Below are 23,433 nucleotides of genomic sequence, written 5' to 3' on the forward strand. Positions count from 1 at the left end.
GGTCGGCCCTCACACATGTTCACTTCATCAAACCTGGCCCTCTTTGAAAAACGTTTGGGCACCCCTGGTGTAAAGGATACATTTTGTCAAATGTTAGTTCTTTCCATTTCAATAAAGCCAAGATGCTAACTAGTCTCTGGTGTAAAAGAACAGCAAATGTTTCTCCCTCTTGTGAAATGTACACAGTGCATATATTCTTCCAAAATAAAACCACCGTGTTTCATGTATTGTGAGCAAATTGGAATGACTCTTTAAAGGCATGACGTGACTACGTAGGCTTGCTATCCTTAAAACTGAATCACGGGCATCTGAGCAGGTTTATATGGTGTGGAAGCCAAATGTTCTTCCTGTTTCTAGGAACAGAATTCCCTTTCCATGCAATCGCTTTGATCTGACCATTTTTTATTGGGGCATTTTATGTTCTTCTGAGAAAGATGTGGCACAATATGCTTCCAGACATGATGCTAACCTAAAAATCAACGGACAGTAGTTCTGTAGAATTGAACCATAATGTTATATTGATAAATCTATTTTTGTACTGTCAGGTTGAGTTTTTCAAAAGTATTGAATATTTTGAATAAGTGCCCAAGAGTAAGTATCATACTTTCTTCAAAGTAAAGACCTTCCATTCATGTAAGTCACATGAATATCTCTTTGAGAATGTAACTGAACACTTTGCATTGAAATGTGAGATGCCTACAGAGCATCCCAGGGCAAACATTGTTATAAATTTGCTGGCATAACCTGAGCTGCTGGTAATCCTTTGAAGTTAAATTGACTTCAGACAGCTTTTCTTTTCTCCTCGTAATCTATTGCAGAGTTCAAACCTTGATTTTTACTATCTCAGGAAATTGTCTATAAAAGAGTAGGTTTTGTCTCAAGGTGTTTGCTCTAAAAGGATTGCATGTTAAGTCGCTAAAGAAAGTTCTTTGGCATTACTTCCAGGGACAAGTTTCTCATGAATGTGTTTCACCTGACTTTTTGCCTGATATCACAGAGAAACTATCCCATGGTCATTGATAATAACAAGGTTGCAGGCAGTTAGCACAGTGATGTCAGAAACACTCAGACATATTATTATCAGTTGCTAAAATAAAGCACAGAAGCTAAGTGCAGTGGTCCACAGCCCAAGGCTTGGGCTGGGCAGTTTTATGGATTTAAATTTAGTTCAGAGGGAAAGCAGATAGTTAGTGTGTTCTTTAGCTATAATCAGCAGAAGAGGAAACGGCTATCTGTAAAATGTAGATACTCAAGAGATACGCCATCATTATAAGAAGGGGCGATAATCTGGAAGTTATTCTTCTGCAGCAGCCTTCCCCAACTTGGTGCCCTCCATAAATTTTGGACTTCAGCTCCCATCAGCCCCAACCAGCACAGCCATGCCCCCCAAATCTGGAGGGCACCAGGCTAGCAAAGCCTGTGTTGCTGCATTTAGTTTACAAGTACTTGTGGGCTTCCCACAGGCATCTAGTTGGCCAGTGTGAGAATAGGATGCTGGACAAGATGGGTCATTGGCTCTTTTGGGGATCTTATGAAATGGATTTCAAGTGTATTAGTTTTTAAACCATGGCATGAAAACAAGCACATTTTCCCGATTATAGCAGAGTTTAAATTCACCAAGAATGCTTATTGCTTATTTATATAAGATATTTATGTCCCCCACCCCCCCTCATAACATTTACTCTGGGTCATTTGCAATGTAGTTTTAAACAAACAATAAAATATACAATTAAGGCTGCAGTCTGTAGCCACATAGCTGACAGTGAACTAGCGGGACTCACTCCGGAATAAATATGTACAGGACTGCACTGGACATATGCAGTCCTGTCACTGCAGATGGTGACAGCAGTCACGAAATTAAAAGACGCCTGCTTCTTGGGAGAAAAGCAATGACAAACCTAGACAACATCTTAAAAAGCAGAGACATTACCTTGCCGACAAAGGTCCGTATAGTTAAAGCTATGGTTTTCCCAGTAGTGATGTATGGAAGTGAGAGCTGGGCCATAAAGAAGGCTGATCGTCGAAGAATTGATGCTTTTGAATTATGGTGCTGGAGGAGACTCTTGAGAGTCCCATGGACTGCAAGAAGATCAAACCTATCCATTCTTAAGGAAATCAGCCCTGAGTGCTCACTGGAAGGACAGATCCTGAAGCTGAGTCTCCAATACTTTGGCCACCTCATGAGAACAGAAGACTCCCTGGAAAAGACCCTGATGTTGGGAAAGATTGAGGGCACTAGGAGAAGGGGACGACAGAGGACGAGATGGTTGGACAGTGTTCTCGAAGCTACGAACATGAGTTTGACCAAACTGTGGGAGGCAGTGGAAGACAGGAGTGCCTGGCGTGCTCTGGTCCATGGGGTCACGAAGAGTCGGACACGACTAAACGACTAAACAACAACAACTGCACTGGACAAGTAATAAACAATCCTATGTTCTCTGGGAGGGTGGCTGAGGGGCTGCAGGATGCTGTGGGCGCCCTGTTCTGTGGGTGAAGAGGGAGATCCACAGGCAGAGGCCTCCCTGGTATGGTGGTGGAGAGCTCTGGAGCCATTGATCTTCCACTGTGAGTGCTCCACGAAGAATTTGTCCACAAATGGGGTGTGTCAGGGATGGATGAGGGGACACTTTGGAATGGATCCAAAGTCCCCTTCTTCCCCTGGCATCTTGTGCCAGCTCTGGAGCTGTTATGGCTGTTTTCTGTCTCATTGGTATGAATGGGAGCTGGGAATGGAAAAGGTCACTCTCGTGCACACACTCCTCTTTCTCCCTGGCAGCAGTGAGCCAGCAGGACTTAGGAAGTAGTGGCTCCTCTGTGATGGAATCTCCCCACCATCAGCTTTTTTGAACTGCTCTGTAATATAATAATAATAGTAATAATAATAATAATAATATTTTTATTGTTTATACCCTGCTCATCGGGCTGGGTTTCCCCAGCCACTCTGGGCAGTTTATGGCATATCTAAAAACATAATAAAAACACCAAGCGTTAAAAACCTCCCAATACCGGGCTGCCTTCAGATGTCTTCTAAAAGTTGTGTAATTCTTTATCTCCTTGGCATCTGAAGGGAGGGCATTCCACAGAGAGGGTGCCACTACCAAGAAGGCCCTCTGCCTGGTTCCCTGTAACTTCGCTTCTTGCAGTGAGGGAACCAGCAGAAGACTCTCAGAGGAGGACCTCGGTGTCTGATGGGGATGGAGACGTTCCTTCAGGTATATGAACATTTTAGAAGATTTTGAAAGGATAGCAAAAGTGAACATTCCCATACTCTCTTATCTGCCTTTGGCCCAGAGAGAAAACAACAACTAGAAGGCCACTTGCACTGACATGAGATCCATCACCTTCTCATACAAAGATACCCCTAGAATATTAATGTGTTAGTCACAGAAGAACATTAAAGCCACGTATATCTCCATATTATGATGCATTACATTGAGAGATTGGAAAAGGCCAAGGGGCGTTGTGCCAGAGACAACAATTGGATAAGGAACAGGAAAGTAAGACAGCAGTATTGCGTACCATGGGAAAAGGTTTCTAAATATGCTATTGCAATTTACTGCTCTAATGTGGACAAATGTTCAGTACAGCCTCTTCTATAATGATCATTTGGACACCGGGTCTTCAACTGTAACCCATGAATTATGTTACTTTTAAGTCCCATATGGTATCCTGTTCCAGTTTTGGCAATGGGAAATGGAGAGGGGAAGACAGCCAAGGTCATAACACGGTTTTTCCTTAGCCAATAGACCACCTACTGGGAGCTACTGCTTTAACTGTAGTGAGTGCCTTTCCTTTAATGTACTACCCATCCCCACCAATGTGACAGGTAGCAGGTATTTCAGATGGTAGAACATGAGATTCTTAATCTTAGGCTTGTGGGTTCAAGCCCCATGTTGGGCAAAAGATTCCTGCATTGCAGGGGGTTGGACTAGATGGCCCTTGTGGTCCCTTCCAACTCTACAATTTTAGGTATTAACATACCCCTTTCTAAACCCAATTTCTGCTGATCTAGCAGGTAGTGTTGACTAAGGAGCACTGCACCCACTGTACCAAACTGTGGCCCTCCAGGTGTTTTGGCCTACAACTCCCATGATCCCTAGCTAACAGGACCAGTGGTCAGGGATGATGGGAATTGTAGTCCAAAACATCTGGAGGGCCGAAGTTTGGGGATGCCTGCACTGTACATTTCTACCTCTTCTATAATGTACATTGAACATCTTTGGCTAAAAAAGGCATCCTTTGTGTTTCTTTCACTAGTTTCAGAGGCACAGCGGAACAATTTGTATAATATCCAGCTCCACTCACAAACACACCAAACAAATTTGTTCATTCTATAAGAAAATTGTGTCCTCATTTCCATTCATACATCTGTTCTTAGCCAAAGGGCTAATCCAACTCCAAATGGCTTTCTTTCTTTCTCCTCTAGGTCACAGAGACCTGTGGCAAATTGCCCACTGTGACATATTCAGCCTCTGCAACGTATTGTGGGGAAGAAGAGAAACCACTTGTGTTAGAATGGCAATTCTAAAACTGTAGGTTTTGTTGTGGCTGAATGTAGTCAGCATTGAGCTTCATGAAGATAGTTCTGCAAATATTGTCACATTGTGGGTCCTATTTTTAAAAAAATATGTTTTAAGTATGAAGAAAGTCACATTTCAAACCATTTTAAAATGTAGCACCTCAATGTATAAGCTTTATGGACATTTAAATCTGACTCTCCCATGTTCCAAACCACCACTCTTCTTACTTCACCATAAAACAGCACCATAAAACTACCGCAGACGAGGTCTGTGCTTGAACCGCTTTTATGAAATGTAAAATGAATAGACGAAATGGACAAATAGTTGAAAACTTTCCTTCATCACTCGGTTGCTACCTTGCTCTGTATTTTGGAGAAGTCATGTGGCAGCCCACCTTGTGCTGATCATATAGAACTGTCTATATACTTTGGGTTCAACCGCCTACACCTTAGGAGGCCACAAAAAAAAAAATGGAAGTGCAAGAATATTTCAGTCTACTTGCTTTGGAAATGATTTCTAAAGCCAAAATGCAACCACAGGATTGTGACAATCCCAAAGTTAAACACTTTTGAGTCCCATTGATTTATAATGGTAGAAATTTAAGCACACCGCCAGTGTGGTGTAGTGGTTAAGAGCGGCAGACTCGTAATCTGGGGGACCGGGTTCGCGTCTCCGCTCCTCCACATGCAGCTGCTGGGTGACCTTAGGCTAGTCACACTTCTCTGAAGTCTCTCAGCCCCACTCACCTCACAGAGTGTTTGTTGTGGGGGAGGAAGGGAAAGGAGATTGTTAGCCGCTTTGAGACTCCTTCGGGTAGTGATAAAGCGGGATATCAAATCCAAACTCTTCTCTTCTTCTTCTTTCCCTTTGAAACTAACTGAATCTTAATGTGCTTTGGCCCTTAATTTTGGTCCAAGGGTTGGCTATCTTAGCATTGCATGGAGTGCATTCTACCCATTTCCTTGTGTTCTTTGTCCTTGCACGTGCCCCCCCCCATTTTGTTTTCTATGTCTGTAGTGTTTCTAATTATACCTTTTTAAAAAAATCTCACAGCTTTATTGAATACTTACAGACTTTACAATATTTTCTTTCCCTTGCCTTTTATTCTTCTTTATCTGGAATATGTATTAATGATCCTTTCTAACCCCATTGCTCCCTTTTAAATGTTTATTTGTTCTACTTGCCTTGTGGGCAAGTCCTGCTGTATTTCACCCGGTTTTCCCCAGATGTGTTTTCTTCCTTTTGCTCAAGCCTTTTCTCTCTCTATTCTTCTCTCTAGAATTACTCTTTATGACTACCAAGCCATGTGCAAAACAACCAAAGAAAGTAGCGACAGCGCCCATAGCTTACTGGATGTAAGTACAGTTAACATGAACATCCCTACATTGTTGGAGAGAGAGAGAGAGAGAGAGAGAGAGAGAGAGAGAGAGAGAGAGAGAGAGGAAATGCAGTATATATGTGTTATCTTTACGATACGTCTTCTCAGAAGCCTCAGAAGTCTTCTCATATTGCCTTTCAGCACTCTTCCATATCACGAGAAAAATGGTTTGGAATAAATCAAGACAAATGGGTGGTATTCATCTTAGCCCTTCTCAGAGTAGACCCACTGAAAATAATGACCCTAAGTTTAACTTCAATGGGTCTACTCTGAGTTGCATACCACCCAGTGTGATCCACATTTGCCATTTCCGAAGACTCTACGGTAGCATTTTCTCCCCGACTAGCACTAAAGCTTTGTCGCTGTCTTTGTCTGTTATGAACACCTGCTTTCTGGAGTTTGTAAATTGCCTATAAACATTGGCTATATTTTAAATTACGAGGGGAATTTCAATAGCCCACAGCTTAACATTAAAACCAGCAACACTTCAGCCATTAATGAACAATAGATTCATTTTCTAAGCATCTAACTTGTAGACCTACAAAAAGGCTTCTTCCTCCAGATGCACCTTTATTAAAATTATAAAAAGAGAGGCCTAGTGTATTTTGAGCCTCAGGATTTGCTGCAAGATTTGTGAGTATGGTTAATGAATGGAGGGGGGGCAGATTGTTTGGGTTCAGGGAGGACTAGAGGGGGAAGAAGAAAAAGTGGTAGCCCCATTGCACAAGCATATTTTCATCGTGCAAGCAGACTGCCACAACTAGATCTCACCCCAAAATGGCAGTTATATAGCATGAATATTTTTAATTCACTTGCAATAGAATCCTTGCCTATTTATTAGTCATCAATGTGATGGTTGCTGAAACTGTCAACAGAATATGAGTAGAATTCTGTAAAATTATGAAGCTCTGTAGATTAGTAAGCTTAGTTTTGTACCTACCATTTCTTAAATTTGAAAACACAAAGTGATGGAAGCACACCAAACCTTCACCGTTTATTATATACAATAAAATGGAATGTTTTTTTGGCTTATGATTGAATATTTTGAGAGAACTGAGAAACAGACTTAAGTATTTTCTTCAGTTTTGGGTGATTTTTCTTCAGAAGCAAAAATAAATAAAAATGTCGCAATGGAAAGAATTTTGTTTTCTACCTCGGCCTAACCTTCATTAGAAATCATTAGCTTCACTGTTTTATGATCCATCATGTTCTTTTTAGAATAGAAAAAGTAAGGTAAGGAAGTATACAAGGCTTTGTTTTCTACTTTTTCATTCCACTTACTGCTGGTTTCAGAGCTAATCATTTCAGGTAGACGTCATCACTGGTAGACGTCTGGTGGTGTCTTTTCCTCTGACAAAATGTATCCACCAGTAGATTCCTCATCCTTCCTGCAGATCTTTGCACTTCCCAGAATCTGCTCCTGAGCTCAAGCCTGGGAAATAGTAGCCACTGAATGATTAAAAAATAATAATCAAATACTCATTTTAGTCATTTCCCTTCTGGGCCACTGATTATATTGATCATCATTTGTTTAAAAATGTATTACAAAATTAACTGAACCACAAAATCTTGAAGGGGTGGTATTTACCACCAAAAGACTATATGTTCTTGAAATATTACATAAATCCATCACTTGGTGCACTTAAATATTATATATTCTAGTCTTTTGATTAAACAAATTGCTTCTCTCCAGCCTTATAAAGCTTTCTTTGCTGCAATAAAATGGATTGTGACTGAACTAGTCTTGTAAGTAACACTTACTAAGATTTGAAGATTATTTGTACCTTTCCATCTTGCATGTTTTTTCATGTATACAGCAATTTGCCTCGATTTTCAAATCTCCTGTGCATAATTTCAGAACATGCTTAAAACCTGTTTTTGTGATGTAGTCATTTCCAACATGCAAACTAAATTTATTATTGTGGTTGCAGTGAAATCTAATATGAATATTTGGCTGTTTCCAGTGCTGCTTGGGTGGGCTGTTCCCAAGCAAGTATACTTTTTCAGAGGATCTTCTCTTCTGCAGTTTCATAAGGGATTCAAACACATAGGCTGTCACACCTGAAGCTTATGCAAGCTCTATCTGTGTTTCTTACATTATAATAAAGTCTTGTCATTATCTAATAATATTTAAAATGAAAATGGACAAATGTTTGAGTAGTTTCAACCACACTAAGATAGTACAAAACACCTTTAACATTTTTATTATAATCTTATCTGCAAACCAATGAATATATATATGATTGACCTGGTTTTGCAAACTTCCAGCATGCAGTTTTTAAGCTGAATTTCTTGAAAGGAACAAAAAAAATATGTGTGGGTGTGTTTACTAATTGCCAATGAAATTCTTTGTAAAATTCAAAATCAAAATTTAGTGATCACTAAGATCAAGTTGAAGAAAGCAATATGCACCCTACATAGTTATGATCAAAAACATTGTTTTTTATAGCAAGGATGGATGCTGGACTACAACTTCCATCATCCCTGACCATAGATCATATTGGTTGGGGCTGATGGGAGTTGAAGTCCAGTAACATCTAGGATGCCAGTGTCGTACCATAGCATAGAATGAAGGCTAGAATGGGAATAATCATTTCTTCTTTTGTACCACAGCAATGAAGGTTTGTACCACAGCCATGGAATTTTAATACAGGAGCAATGAAAGTTCAATCTACATATTATTTTTAATTAGAGAATCAAAATAGACAGTACTGAAAAATAACTCTGCAACATATCTGAAAGCTAAGATAGCTGAAGACTGCCAAACACTAGAAACTATGAGATGTTTTACCTATGGAATCTCTTGGTTATACAATGGAATACCAATTTTAGCAGAATTTGGAATGGCAGGATCAAGTCAACTGGGTTAAAATTAACAACCGTAGAAAAGAGTTCATCTTAAGCTACATTTATCTTTATTTTGAATAGAATGAAAGGAATCCTGTTACTGACAGCTAATGGTATGAACATGCCAGATGTAATCATTTGATATATTTGATCTTTTGTGGTTTAGGTTTCTGGTGGAATTTAATCTATGCAATTGGTGGCATTCAGATCTAACAACAAAGGGTAAGCACGCTTTGTATTCATGGCGACATTAACAAATATGTTCTTTGCTTTTATAAACACAAGGCAGCATTCCAAAAGATCCATGGAACTCCATGTGTGCAGGCACTTCCAGTTTTCTGCTATGAGAAGGGAAGCCTGCCATGCACAGGGACATTTTCCATTGCACATGCGGGCTTCTGATGACAGGCATTGGCTACAGTCCTGAAACCTGTGGGTCAAGCATAGTAAGATGATGGAGACTACTTAAGGGTAAGTGGTTTGAAGACTGCAGCCAAAGCCCATTACATTATCTTATGGCAGCCTTGCTTGAAAACTGCAGTGAGATTACAGTGCATAAAGCAAAATGTTTAACCATTTGGAATAACACTTTCATTTTTCAGCAAAGGCAAAAGAGAATATTGTAGAGCAAAACTTATTTCCTCCTTTGGTCCAATATGATTCTCTAGATTGCAGATCATTTTTTTTCTCTTACAGCACAATCCTATGCATGGGTACTCAAAAGGAAATCCTATTGAGTTCAGTAGGACTTGTTCCCAAGTAATTATGTCTAGGATTGTAGCCACAGTGAGCTTTGTAGCTTTCTTACCTGTTGATTTATTGTAGTTATTTCATTCATTGGGCTCAAGGGACAGTAAGGCTTCTGTCAGCAGAAGGGAGAGGGAAGCAGTTTTCAGCAGTTCCACCTCCTTCTTGCAACGCTTCTGCACACTCCCTAAATATTCTCCAGAGGGTTGTGGGGGGCAAAGAGAAAGGGGGACCAATGCAAATTGCTGATCTTCCCATTCCAGGGCTGGAAACGGTATTCCCAGCTGAGCAATCTGGGAAGAGCTCCTTATTTGTCCCTTCTCCCAGACACTGAACTTAGAGCAGAGCAGAAATTTCCCATAACTCATTTCCCCCCCTGATAAAATTGCAAAGACTTTTCTTTTTCTCATCCCAGGGCCCCCTGGCGCAAAAAAGTCCACTTTGCAAAACTACCTGAATATTTCCCCCCTGGGAAAACCCTAAATCCAGGGGTGTGAAATGGTAAATAGATTGCCAAAGCTATTGCTGCTGCTGCCACTTAAAAAAAAACAAACCTTTAGACAAAATAAATAAACTGTTCATGGTGACCTCCACGCCTGAAAAGCTGTTGGAGACTTTCTTCTCCCAATGGAGAAATTGAGTGAAATCATGCGCCCAAGCAGGGCTTTTTCTCAGGGAGAAACTCACAGGAACTCAGTTTGGCACCTCTCATGTGGGCGCCATTGCTACTCTAAGAAAACAAAGGAGGTGTTTATGGTTCTAGAAAAATAGCACTGCCCCCAAGTTCCCTCACCACATATAAAGTGGAGGAATTAGAGGTTAGATTGCCATCTGTCTAAGATGCTTTAGTTGATATTCATCCATTGGACTAGATGACCCCCCAGGCTCCCTTCCAGCTCTTCAATTCTATGAATCTCCTGGACCAGGGATAGTTTTAGCTCCTGTTCTAGTGATCCCTGAGGGTGCCTTTTTTAGTTTCTCCCACGTGATTGAATGAGATGTGTGTCTTTGGGGCAAACCACTGCATTACCGTAGACAAAGAGGGAAAGATCTGCCCTCTATCCTTGAGTCACAGCTCCTGGTGCAGCTCCTCCTACCTGGGGGGGGGTCCCTACAGGGAAATGCAAAGTGCAGCAGACCATCTGGGCTGTGATCTTGGTCATTTTGCTAGCATTTCCAGCATTGGCAGTCTGCTAGGAGAATGTAGCACACAGCAGCTGAATGTAGCCCTCTGATGCTCTTCTGGTCTGCTGGATTGGGGCAGTACTGATCAAATCATGCAGTGTCCTTATGCGACCCCTGCCCCGCCCCCCTCCCAATGGCACACGTTACGCTGCCCAATGAAATGTCCTTTCGGCCCGTGACTCTCTTCCTCAAAACAAATAGAAATAAATGTGTGTTGCCACTGTAACAGTGTTATTACCTTGCAACCTTCCTTAAGGGCAAAGGTTTGCCATTACCTCACTAGATAAAGATACTGAGCCTGAGGGGTATTCATTCACATTATAGCTGGAAGCAGAGCATGTAATTATACACTTCACCTGATCCCTTTCTTTAATTACCAGGAGACTGGAAAGTACCCCCTCATCCTGATCACTAGAAAGGTATCATTTTAATGCAGCTTGTGTTTATAGTTTAGAAGTGGGTGAGCTGGCAGTGATATGGAAGGTGGCTAGCAGGCATTAAAGAGAGCAGGTTCAGAAACTAGAACATGGATGGGGAAACTGTGGCCTTCCAGATGTTGTTGGACTCCAGCTCCTATCAGTCCCTGTCACCGTGAATGATAGGAGCTGGAGCCCAACAAAGTCTGGGAGCACCGAGTCCCTATGCCTGAGTTGTCTTCCTCTCTTTCTATTCTATTGAGAATCAAATCAACTGCGTCTACTTTCCTGAACATAGCGCTCAAAGTACCCCAATCCTTGTGTTGTGGTTGTGAGAAATATTCCTGGAATTATTCCTTTATGATGCTTGCGATCCACGTTTTGATCTGTAAAATTGATGGCGACTTAGGTGGCTCCTATTGGCCACACATCCAGTCTCCAATCAGGGCTCACAACTGCAAGAATCCTATGGCATCAGGTACTCCCAGACCAACTAAGGGGTAGCCAGTATATGGTATAAAGAATGGAGATGATTGGGCAGAAATGAGAATGTGTGTGTTCACATCCGTTGTCAAGTATACGTGAAAAGAATGTGGGAGACCCCCTGCAAGTGCATTTTATTTTGGATACGTTCATCAATTTAAAAGATTTTGCCTTCAGTTGAGTTTTTCAGATGAGAGCTAATTTTGGATACTCTAGCAATTATAATAAAATACTATTGGTTAGGCACTCTTGGCAAACTCTACGAAAATACTGTTATATAGCAGGGGGTGCCTAACCTTTTGGGGGCAGAGGGACATATTGACCCATGGTCAGCTGTCTGGGAGCCGCATATCAAAGCAAGCATGCAAAAATAGCAATTTTTATTTTTGAAAATACACATTTTAGAGATATTGGGAGGGAATACAATTTTTCCCATCATATTAGGGGACCCACTGGAGCAGCAAAAAGAAACAAATTTAAAATTGACAATTTTTACTGGGTCTTGGGGGCCACCAAAAACCCCTTGGGGGACATATGCAGTCTGCAGATCACAGGTTAAACCACCTCTGTGATACAGCCTTCAGCCTTATCTAGTCTGTTCACACTGTTCTTCCCAGCCTCTGTGATGCTGCCAGAATGAGCACAGCAGCAAGTGTATGCCAGCTAACTGGGCTTTGTTGGTCAGAGAGTGCGTTTACAGCACCTTCAGCCCTGTTGTTTTGTATACTAGAAACTAAAGTCACATTTGTTCATGCACATACAGTAGTTTCACTTCGGAAATGTTTGTGCACCCTAGGTTAGCTAAGGGCAAATTGTGAATATCTAGTTTAATAACATCCCCTAGAAAAATAACATCCTCTTCATAAATGGATTTGTTAATTGTAAAATAAAGTTTATGCATTACCTATATAAATCACAGGGTGGCAGAAGCAGAGTAATGTTTTCATCCACTGTAAGGCGTTTGATATAGTATCTTATACTGTACGATTCTGAGTGAAGTTATTACCAAATTCCATCAATCTCTTTTATTTGCTTTAGCTCAGAGATTGAAACAAACCCTAGAGCCTTGTGACACCGAATACCCAGCCTTTGTTTCTGAACGCACAATCAAGGAGACCACTGGCAATATTGATTGCGATGATTGTTTCAAGTAAGTACTTTAATTCTTACTGGTTGTGAAATTCTAAACTTCACAAACTGCTGCAATTAGTCTAGTCTAATCCTGGGAGAATGGATAACGGTTAAAGTTTGATGTTCATAAATTTGTCAAGGAGACCAGGCAATGTGTTGGCTATATATAAAAATATGAGTTACCCTAGCTTATTGAAAGAGACTTATGTGTGGTCCTAGGCACCAGGACTCTGCTGGTCCAAAGAGTCAACAATAGCAACTAGTTGCATCACATGCTTGATCTGGGTCTGATCCCATATTCAAATCACCATATCACCATCTGACTTATTAGCTTATTAGGTAAAAGGTAAAGGGGCCCCTGACCATCAGGTCCAGTCGTGGGGTTGCGGTGCTCATCTCGCTCTATAGGCCGAGGGAGCCGGTGTTTGTCCGCAGACAGCTTCCAGGTCATGTGGCCAGCATGACAAAGCTGCTTCTGGCGAACCAGAGCAGCGCACAGAAACGCCGTTTACCTTCCTGCCGGAGTGGTCCCTATTTATCTACTTGCACTTTGATGTGCCTTTGAACTGCTAGGTGGGCAGGAGCGGGGACTGAGCAATGGGAGCTCACCCCGCCGCGGGGATTCAAACCGCCGACCTTCTGATCGGCAAGCCCTAGGCTCTGTGGTTTAACCCACAGCGCCACCTGGGTCCCATTAGCTTATTAACTAGTTATAAATTGCAGTTCTCCTAGCGGCTAACTTTGCAATCTATCAACAAACCAGGTGTCCACATTGTTTCTAAAACTGTTCTGAAGCTCTTATCACAGATGAATAGTCCCATTGCAGGTGCCTCACAACCTAGGGAACAGCTACACAGCCAACCTTTCTTCTGATTTCAGGATGCAGAGTTCAAAGTTGGATAGAGTGTTGAGTCCTTGTGTCTGAATTGACAATTTCAGCTTTATTGAGCAGTTTCTGTTAGTCCCTTAATGAAGTTTGTTGATCAAAGCCTCCTCAGCTTATTGTTAAGAATTTGTATCAATTTCAGTATTGCTAGCCAAGGGCCAACGTTGCTAAATAAAATGTACAATTCACTGTATATTATTTATATGTGTGCATGATATAAGATTTTCCAAGTACAGGGTAACTTTTCTGGAGTTTGGCTCTGTAGCCTCAAATTGCACCAAGCATAGAGGAATTAAAAATCCATTTTTCAACCTTCTTTCTGTTAGTTTTAGCTGTATTTTCAGCTATAGAGGAGCTACAGTCACAAGAAGATAGGGACCTCTCTTTCAAATAACTTAGGCAACTGCTTCACAGGGTTGGACTAGATGACCCTCGGTGTCCTTTCCAACTCAATAATTCTATGATTCTGTGTTTGCTTAGTTTTTCTCCACATCTTAGTTTTTCTCCAGACTACTTTATCATGCCTTAGAACACAATACTCAGGAACCACATCCACATGAAAGTTCTCTCAATACACTTTTTGTATACACTTTTGCCTATTATATGCATTTTTGCAACCAATTTTCCTGCATAACAATTTTGAATTTTACTTTTAGTAATATTTTTTCTTGCACACCTGCCCCCTAAAATACACTTTTATTTGCATTTTTTGTTGGATAGCTGCATAATAAAATTTGGAGGTGCATGTATTTCAAAAGATGGGTTTTTTGTATATTGGTTCAGTGAAAATTACTGGATTTTTATTAAAATGTGAACTACATAAATTTCACCCCCATCCTTACCTGGGATTAACATGCCTTGAAATCACTGGGACAGACTTCAAAGTAAACATACATGTGATTGCAGTATACATTATGGATTGCAAGTTTCATGTACGATATTCAAAACTACTGGTTGATTTACCAGAATCAAGTGGAATGTTTTCCTTGTAGGGGTTAGGGAGAAGTGTGAAATGCTAGATGAGACATTTTCTTTGCAAGACAGAAAGATGGGCCATTGTTGTTGTTGTTTATCCACTCTTCACCTTAAGGGGTGGGCTACAACAATATAAAGTACAGTTTTAAACAGTTTTATAACTTGCAATTAAAAATGCCATCACAAAAAATAGAATATAAACCATCTATGTGAACAGATGAAGGGCAGTATAATAGTAGTAGCAGTAGCTGTAGCAGTAATAATAATAATAATATAATATCATGTGCTAAAGGCCAGCCATATCTCAGTTCAAGGATGATCACAAAAAATGTTTGTTTTATGAGTCATAAGTAGATCATGATACTCTTAATCTCAGGGTTGTGGGATTGAGCTCTTTACTGGGCAAAATATTCCTGCACTGCAGGGAGTTGGACTAGATTATCCTTGTCGTCCCTTTCAGCTCCACAGTTCTATGATTCTATTCTTCATACTCTGCACTTTTGGTCCTAAGCAAAGAATAAGGTTAATAAGATTGCACAAAAATAGGAGTGCTGTAATGAAAACATTACAGTGTGTGTGTGTGTGTGGCTTATCAGAGACACTGGGCCAAGAAGGCCTCCCTCAAGAGATAAATCAGTGTTTGTGGCATTGTCCACAACTGAAAAGGAATCCAAGTTACCCTGAGTGTTGCATCTTGAAACCAGGCATTTGACATGGGAAGCATATAAATTCAGCATGAAAACATTTTTTTGAAAACAAGGATTGTGCTGTAAAGGGATAATTGTAATGGTTAATTTTCTGATGCTAGCAAATCTGTCTTGTTGCTAGCATGTAGCGCTAGTGTGTTGAGTAATAAAGATGAGGCAAGCCTTAAAACATGTCCTGACAGTAAGAGCTGTTCGACAGTGGAATTTGCTGCCAAGAAGTGTGGTGGAGTCTCCTTCTTTGGAGGTCTTTAAGCAGAGGCTTGACAGCCATATGTCAAGAATGCTTTGATGGTGTTTCCTGCTTGGCAGGGGGTTGGACTGGATGGCCCTTGTGGTCTCTTCCAACTCTATGAGTCTATGATTCTATGATTCTATGTCATTTATCTTAATTCTAGTGAAGGACTTGTCGGTGGCTTTTGTATTTCTCTTGTTGAGAACGTCAGAAATGTGCCTGAATACTAAATTTTCATATGGCACAACTACTACATTTTTAAAGCTTTTTGAGAGTGGCATTGCAATCCGAAGGTCACCAGGCGACTTTCCGTTGTGTTGCTCTACTTCTGAGGTCATGAGGGGACAAACCGAGAGCTGGCAAGTTTGAGGGTTGTGGCTTCAGAATGTAATATTTCATGTTGATCTAAGGGGAAAGCTACTTGGATCCAAAAATGGGACCACGATCAGAAGGTCCAGTGTCCTTGGAATGCACTCTCACTGTTTGAAGCTAATGGCTGTCAGCTGTCAAACCACACATTACCCATCAAGTTGCACTTTGTTCTCCTATGTGACCATTTATTTGCATCCACCAAGAATCAACTAAACAAGTGAAGATTCATAGTTTTAAAGTTTTGTATCTTAAGACATATTTCTAGGATATGTAGACCTCATTGCTAAATGGAACTATATGGACACATGTGGCTTTGTGAAGTTCTACCCACAGGCGTAAGATATCTCCACAAGAGAATGACTAATGTTACCCAATAACATCTGCGTCAATTGTTTGAGTTTCCAGCAAAGTCAGTCCTAAGAAGGATTTCCACTGTGTTACATCTTTATGCCTAAATATACCAACCTAGGAAGGAGCAGGGGCAGACTTTGATCTTTCAAATTTCAATGGTTCCCTGTGTAAGGCCAAAATTCAGCGCTCCCCCACCCCCCCACCTCTTACCTTCTGTGCTGCCTAAATTCACTACGTCATAGTTGCAGCACTCCCTAGGCTCAGCACCCAGTGCAGTGAAACTAGACACACTGCCCTAAATCCGCCTCTGGAATGTGAAAAGGTTAACTGGACTGGCCTTCCTTAAATGAGATTTGGGGGGATACAGGCACTTCTCAATTTAAAAAAGGGATTATGTTCCAAGGCACCATGCATTTAAGTGAAATCGTGCATATTTGGAACAACATTGAAAAAGCCTGTGAACATCTCATTCTGCCCCTGCCCTGTTCTGGCCCTTTTTGTTATGTTTTTTAGGTCACCTCCAGCTTTGGTGTGATGTGCATGTGCAGGGCCGGCTCTAAGGCAAGCCGGGGGGGCACCGGGCTGCCAGGGGGGGCGCCGTGTGGCTGTGCCCACTGCAGCGATGCTGCGCCTGCCCACCCGCCGCGGTGAGAAATGGGTCGGGCAGGGGGGCGCCGGAGCGATCATCGCACCACGGCGCCCAGGCGCCCGATATGCTTAAGACGGCCCTGTGTGTGTGTGCAGTTGCTCTCATATTGGACCCAAAATGGTCGCAGCCTGTATTTTAAGTCAATACAATTAGTGTGATATTTTCCACTTAGTGTGTATTAGTGGATGCATGAGGAAGGAAAAGCAAAGTGAGATGAACTACCATTTCCCTTCTTAGCTTGTGATGGCGGGACAAATGTGTGGGTGGAGTGGCATTATTTGTCCTCCTCTGTCCTTTCCTAGAGTTTTCTTCTACAGTCCAATCCCAATGTTTTCTTGATTTAGGTCCTTGTGAACAATACGAAGGCATGCATCTTTGTGCTGTCCTAGACATAGGCATAGGATTTCCTCACAAAATAATGTTCAGTATATCCCAATAACCTCTGGGTTAATGTCTGCTTTGTGTTTGCTTTTTTGTGGGAAAGTATTTCCCCTATACCATTATATCTTTATGCCTGAAGTATATGTAAATGCTTTCTTACACCCTCAAATGATGGCAGGCCACAGAGTTTTCTTTGGTGGTGCAGAGGGGCCCAATGAGGTTGGTTCTCCACTGCCAACATAAGGCATCTCTTCTTTCAGAGGGGGAGATACAGAACTTCCTGTGGTCTCCAGAATGCCCTTGCAAGGGCCATAGGCTTCCAGGCCCTGGTGCCAAACTAGGCTTCCCTTTCTCATAGAGCTGAGAACTCTGAAAAGCATTCACAATGCAACCCTAAGCATGCATACTCTGAAACAAATTCCACTCAATTGAATGAGTCCTGCTCACTTGTAAGTGTGTTTAGGATGACAGCCTTTCATTATTATTGCAATATTCAAAAAGGCTTCAATTAAATGAAGAAAAGATTTGATTTAACAGGGCTAGTTTTCTCCCCAGATGAAAGACAGAAATCCAGCCGACTCTTTTAAAGACAATTTCAGGTCAAACAGAATAATATAATTCAGCAGTACTTGGATGAAGTGAGTTGGAAACTGAGTTTACTGAAAATTATAGTATTTTAAAAAATAATAAACTAAGATAATTTTCATAGAAAATCATTTTGAGTTCCATAGTGGAAAGAAAACCTCCCTATGTTAGTAATACTCTAATCTCAAGACACTCATTATTTTTCTCTGGAAGCAATGGTAAACCAAAAAGAAATGATTTTGAGTAAGTGTTAGAGGCTCATAGGAACACTTTCGTTCACTGTGTAATTTATTCAATTACTGTCATTAACAATCAACAAATTATGACTTTGGGCAGATTCAAATGTTCTGTTTCTGACAGCATAGTGCTTTCACATGACTTTCTTAGTTCAGAATTCATAGGAAAGGGAGATTTCTTATATAAAGATTCCCTGCATTAAAACTGCATCCTACAACCGGGTTAAGCACTTCTCCCTAATCTATAATGATGAAATGTGATGCCTAATATTGTTGCTGACATATTGGCATATGAATTTTGAGGTGGTGCCCCTAGGTCCAGCGAGGTACCACATCTGGAAGAGTAAACTTAAATTAGCCCCCTGACACCACCTCTTTCTAAATGTTTTATTAATCTGGCTTGAAAGCCTTTGCAGACGCACTTTCTGACCCTCTCCCAAGTCCTACTCATGCAACAACATTCAGTTGGGTGCATTTTATGTAATGGGCCAGTTTCTTATGACATTTTCTGCCTTTATAGTTTTACTTATTTAATGAAATTTGTATAGTGCTTTGCTGTAAGTCAGTGTCCAAGTGTTTGCCCGTTTTGTTTTGCTGTACACTGCTTAGATGTTTTCTGTACGCTATATAAATATTTTTTATAAAGAAATAAAAAACTTAATGGTGCTGAGTGAATAAGGTGGTGGAGGGGCATAGCAGTGACAGGCCCTACCCCAGCTTACGAGCATTCAGTTGGATCCAGTTGGACCTATACAGGTGTGGAACTTTCTAGCCTTCCTCAGGTATTTGGGTGACCATGTGAGGACTCAAACTGCCCCACGCACTGGCCTTGCTTCCAGTGACCCTGTGAGTACCAGGCCTGCCCTCTCTCCTTTTCCCACCCTAAAGCTCCAAAGGGTGAGTCTAACCGTGATGTTGTCCTCTCTGTGGTCAGAAATCAAGATTCCTGATCAAAGTGAGACTCCTTCCCCCCCCCCAAAAAAATATTTATTATTTTGTAACACACAAAGACAAAAAAATAGACAAAATACAAGAAATACAAAATACAAAAAGTACCAAATACAAAAAAGACAAAAAGACAAAAAAAGAAAAAGAAAAATTCCAAAACTTCAATTTGTATCAATTCTAGTGGCTGTGACTTCCTCATGCCCCTTCCAACTGTGTTACATTGTAAATCCTCTGTAGTAATTTCTAAGTCTTGTTCTTATACCTTATTTACCTTATAACTATTCTTTTTCTAATCTTATATCATAACACAAAATCTTACACATATTCTTGTTCTTATACCTTGTTTACCTTATAACTATTCTTTTTCTAATCTTATATCATAACACAAAATCTTACACATACTGCTTATTTATAACTACACATCCATATCAATATTTATCTAAACTTATATTATTTCTACAACCTCCCTGTACCTCCTAAACTTCTATTAATTCTTTTCAATGATATGTTTATTTCTTAAATACACTTTGAATTTTTTTCAATCTTCTTCCACCACTTCTTCCCTCTGGTCTCGGAGTCTCCCGGTTAACTCTGCCAGTTCCATAAATTCTGTCATCTCCTTCTGCCATTCATCTATCGTTGGTAATTCTTCGTTCTTCCAATTCTTCGCTAATATTCTTGCTGCTCAAAGTGAGACTCCTAACTGCATTCAGCTGAATGCAGACCTTCATTCTCAATGCACATACATCAGGGGGAAAGTTGAATGTATTGGGGTTGGGGTGCGCTTTTTACATGCATTCACCCCAGTGCTGGTAGAGGATTTCTCCCTATGACTAGGAGCCCCAACTGATTGAAAAGAGGCCTACTTGCACATATTGAACTAAATGTTAATCCTCCCAACCAAAGCTTCATCCACCATAGTTAACATGTGAACAGCTGTACTCTCATGGGTTCAGTCGCCCTTCAGGAAACTGCAATATAGTAAGTGGCCTCATCTCAACCAAGTGTGATGCAGTTGCTAGTTTCTTAGGCTTGGAAGAAGAAAACCCAGGATCGAAACCTGGAAATAATTAATCTAGTCCTCAACATCCAATACATGGGTGTGGGTTACTTTTCTTTCTTTCCACTTGATATGAAGAAATAACTTGCACTTCATGATGTGCAATGTTTAAATTATTTTCCAAAATATAGACGCATTAGAGAATGTAGGAGCCTGAAAGAAAATAAGGATTATATAAGAATGCCATTATGGTTATGGTTTGGCTGCCCCAGTCGATATTTTTTGTCATCCTATATCCCACTGATTATGAATCTTTTAAATCTTCTACTTAAAAAGCAATTGAAAACAAGCTGGCCTATATTTTTTTAAGCATTGGGGGCTGTCAACAAGAACACAAAACTGGATTGCTTTTTAGCATTTTCCAGTAAGTTATTCTTGTTCATTTAAAATGTCGTTTTTAAAAGTAGATTCACACTATTATACTATCGACAGAATAAGGTGGCGGTCCCAATCCAGCAAAAATGAACTGACTGTTCAACTCTAAGTATGGTTGTTCAGAAACAAGTTGCAGTGAGCGTATTGGGCCTTAGTCCCAAGTAAGTGTGTTAAGGATTGCAGCCTCAGCCACTTTGAAAGCAAAACAGGTATTAGACTGGTTTCAGCAGAGTTGTTTCATTCAGTTCAAGTTGTTTCATTGGTGTAGTCACAACTCGCTTTAGCTGAATCAAAACTAAAGTTTTTTTTATAATAATAAAAAAATACATTTTAAAGCTGTGCGCTGGTAGAAGCAGGAAAGCAATTAGGTTTTCCTGCAACACAATCTTTAGAGTAAAATCTTGATCCTATGGAGAAGAAAAATGAGCACATCTCACAGACCAGCCTCGGTAACATATGAACATTCAGTCAAAAGGCCTAGATGGTGCCAAGAAGGCTGGGCGCTTTTGCGAGCTGTTGGGCAAGAGAGGCAGAGAAGGAAAATTCCCTGCCCCAATTGGCGCATTTCTATGGTGGCCTGAGTGAGTGAGTGGGCAGGGCTTGATCTGTTAAGGGACAATCTGCCTTCCCTCCAGCGTCTCCGTTTGCAGCAGCACTCATCCCTCCCTGCCTGTCTCCCAGTAGGGGGCCATGTAGGAATTTTTCCCAATCTGCATTTTGGATCTCGAGTGTTTTTTTTGCCTGCTTCACACTGAATAGCGGGACGGAGTGCTATATGGTATGCTGTGTTGTTTAAATAGGTTGATCTTGATTTGGTCACTTTGGGCAGTTTAGGTGCAGGAAAATAAATAGTTTGGTTTAGCCTGGTGATGCCCTTTAGGCAGCTTTTAGGTGATGAGTCGGCCCCGAGGGTCTCTTCTTGGACTCCACGGTTCAGAAGGAGAGATGGGGCCTCCTTTGAGGCCAAACTCCCTCATCCACATGGGGTTCTGCAGTCCCGAGGTGGGGCATGACAAGATAAGGCCTCCCTTCTCACCTTCAGGGTGTGGCCCGGGAGTCGGGGCAGGCTTGGAAGCTGTGCCCTAATTCCTTAGGCAAGGGTGGGTCACCCAATGTCTACAGTTATGCAGTTAAGTTAGTTCCCTCCCCATAGCCATCCCCCTCTGCTGATTTCAATTTAAGGTCTAAATAAAAGTGGCCCAGTTCAACCCCATCTTATATGTCTGCCTTTTCAGGGTGCAAATGATTTCCCCTCTTGTCTGTTGTAGTAGTTTTGAAATCTGTAGCATTAGTTAAATTTTAACAATGGCATCTTTAAAGATTGCACACAATAGAAATAAAACAGGGCCACTAACTCACCTTTATGATAGTTTTGGACACAGAGGGGGGACTATTAGAATGTTGTTATTCCCAAATACATTCATGGTGACGTCAGGAGTAGTCCTTGGACTTGCTCCCAGACCTCCACCCATCTTTTCAGCTTCCCCTTTCCACATGCAGAAGATAATCTGAACCAGGGGGTCCCTCAATCATTTTCTGGAATGGAGTTGAGCATCCAGTCCATCTTCCTGTTTAGTGCAGGAAAGCCACACCTTGAGCATCCTCAACAGACCATTGTCCAGCTAGAAAACCTCCAGAGAGAAAGAGCAAACCTCCTTTCAAAGTAACTGGTCCCATTGTTGCACTGCTCTTACCATCCAGACATTCAGCTGAAACCTACTTTCTCCCTGTAACTTGAGTCCATGGGATCTAGCCTTGCCTTCTGAGGGAGCAGAATATATCTGGCATGGAATGTAGCAATAGCCTCCTGTGCTATTTGTTAACATACGAATAGGTAATATTCATTGGATAGTGGAAGAAAAGGTAGTATAAGGTGTTGAGCTGAGATGGAGGCTTTGTTATAGTTTTCCTAAAGTTATCTACCGTACATAGGATGATGGCAGAAAGGGGATTGCGGGTCCCAGTTACCCAATTCCTATGATGGAGTAGGAAAAGAGCATCATGACATTTTTTTGTGAACACTGGTATATAACTTTCAATTAATAAATAAATGTAACATCAAACCAGGGGAAGAGATGGAGAGGAAGGAAGGGAGATTTGGTAGTTTTACAATCTTGATGGACTTAGGCGGAGAAAGAAAGAGCTTGAAGGAATTATCAAAGAGAGTTGAGATCAGGGATTGGTTTGAGGTTGATTGTAAACTGTTTGGTATGCAAAGGGAAGAAGATGTTTCTCCTGGCATCCAGGAGTCGCACAAGGTCTGTGGTCTGTTGACCAAAGATTGTACTGTGTGTGCTATCAGATTGTACTGCAGGAGACTGCTGTTGATCAGTTTCTTTGGGAGCTGAGATTTGATTTTGTGAAGTTCATCTGAGGACTCTGTTTGCCTGTGCTTTTTTTTTTGTCTAAATAGCAGGGTCCTTAAAATGATTTGGCTTTGATATGATAGAGCACCAGTCTTAGGAGGAATCTGTGTGGTGGCATTCGACATCCTTACACTTTTTTGTGATGGTGCGATTATAGGAGCAAAGGAGCAAATGCATATTTCACAGAAATACAAGTTCGCCACTGAAAAATTCAAACCAGCTATACTTGGAGCAAATTACAAGCTACTTCTTTCCAAATGCCATTAGCTGTTTTCCTGGACTATGGCTGCAATCCTAAACACACTTACTAGGAAGTAAGTCCCACTGAACACAGGGAGACATACTTCTGAGTAAACAGTCATGGAATTGTTCTATGAATAGATTTCAGCCCCAACTGTTTGCAGTTTGTAGCTCCGAGAGTGTAGAAACTCTATATGCATTCTATGAGTCTTGGGAATAAATATTGGGAATAAATAATTAACTAAGGGCCCATCTAATCTTCTGTTTGTCCCATGACAAAAAACACCCCACCTCTCGGACCCATGACTTAAAATCACTTGAAATCACTGCATAAATGGAAGTATGGATGGACCCTTAGCAAGC

At 41.1% G+C, this 23,433-nt stretch overlaps 1 protein-coding gene across 8 annotated transcripts in view; it reads left to right on the forward strand.

Moving 5' to 3' along the window:
• The window catches only part of CACNA2D3 (calcium voltage-gated channel auxiliary subunit alpha2delta 3), a 503,883-nt gene that overhangs the window by 460,113 nt on the left and 20,337 nt on the right, over positions 1 to 23,433 (forward strand). For 2 of the 8 annotated variants that reach the window (XM_088662250.1, XM_088662249.1), the window contains 4 exons: positions 5,800 to 5,875; positions 7,592 to 7,644; positions 8,912 to 8,967; positions 12,615 to 12,726. In XM_088662250.1, the coding sequence (XP_088518376.1) occupies positions 5,800 to 5,875; positions 7,592 to 7,644; positions 8,912 to 8,967; positions 12,615 to 12,726 (297 nt within the window). Of the gene's footprint in view, positions 1 to 5,799; positions 5,876 to 7,591; positions 7,645 to 8,911; positions 8,968 to 11,057; positions 11,097 to 12,614; positions 12,727 to 23,433 lie in introns of all 8 variants that reach the window. The other 6 variants (XR_015948235.1, XR_015948238.1, XR_015948234.1 and 3 more) reach the window with 5 other exon arrangements.

The sequence above is a fragment of the Zootoca vivipara genome, chromosome 2 (genome assembly GCF_965207765.1).
Source record: "Zootoca vivipara chromosome 2, rZooViv2.hap1.1, whole genome shotgun sequence".
Classification (NCBI taxonomy): domain Eukaryota; kingdom Metazoa; phylum Chordata; class Lepidosauria; order Squamata; family Lacertidae; genus Zootoca; species Zootoca vivipara.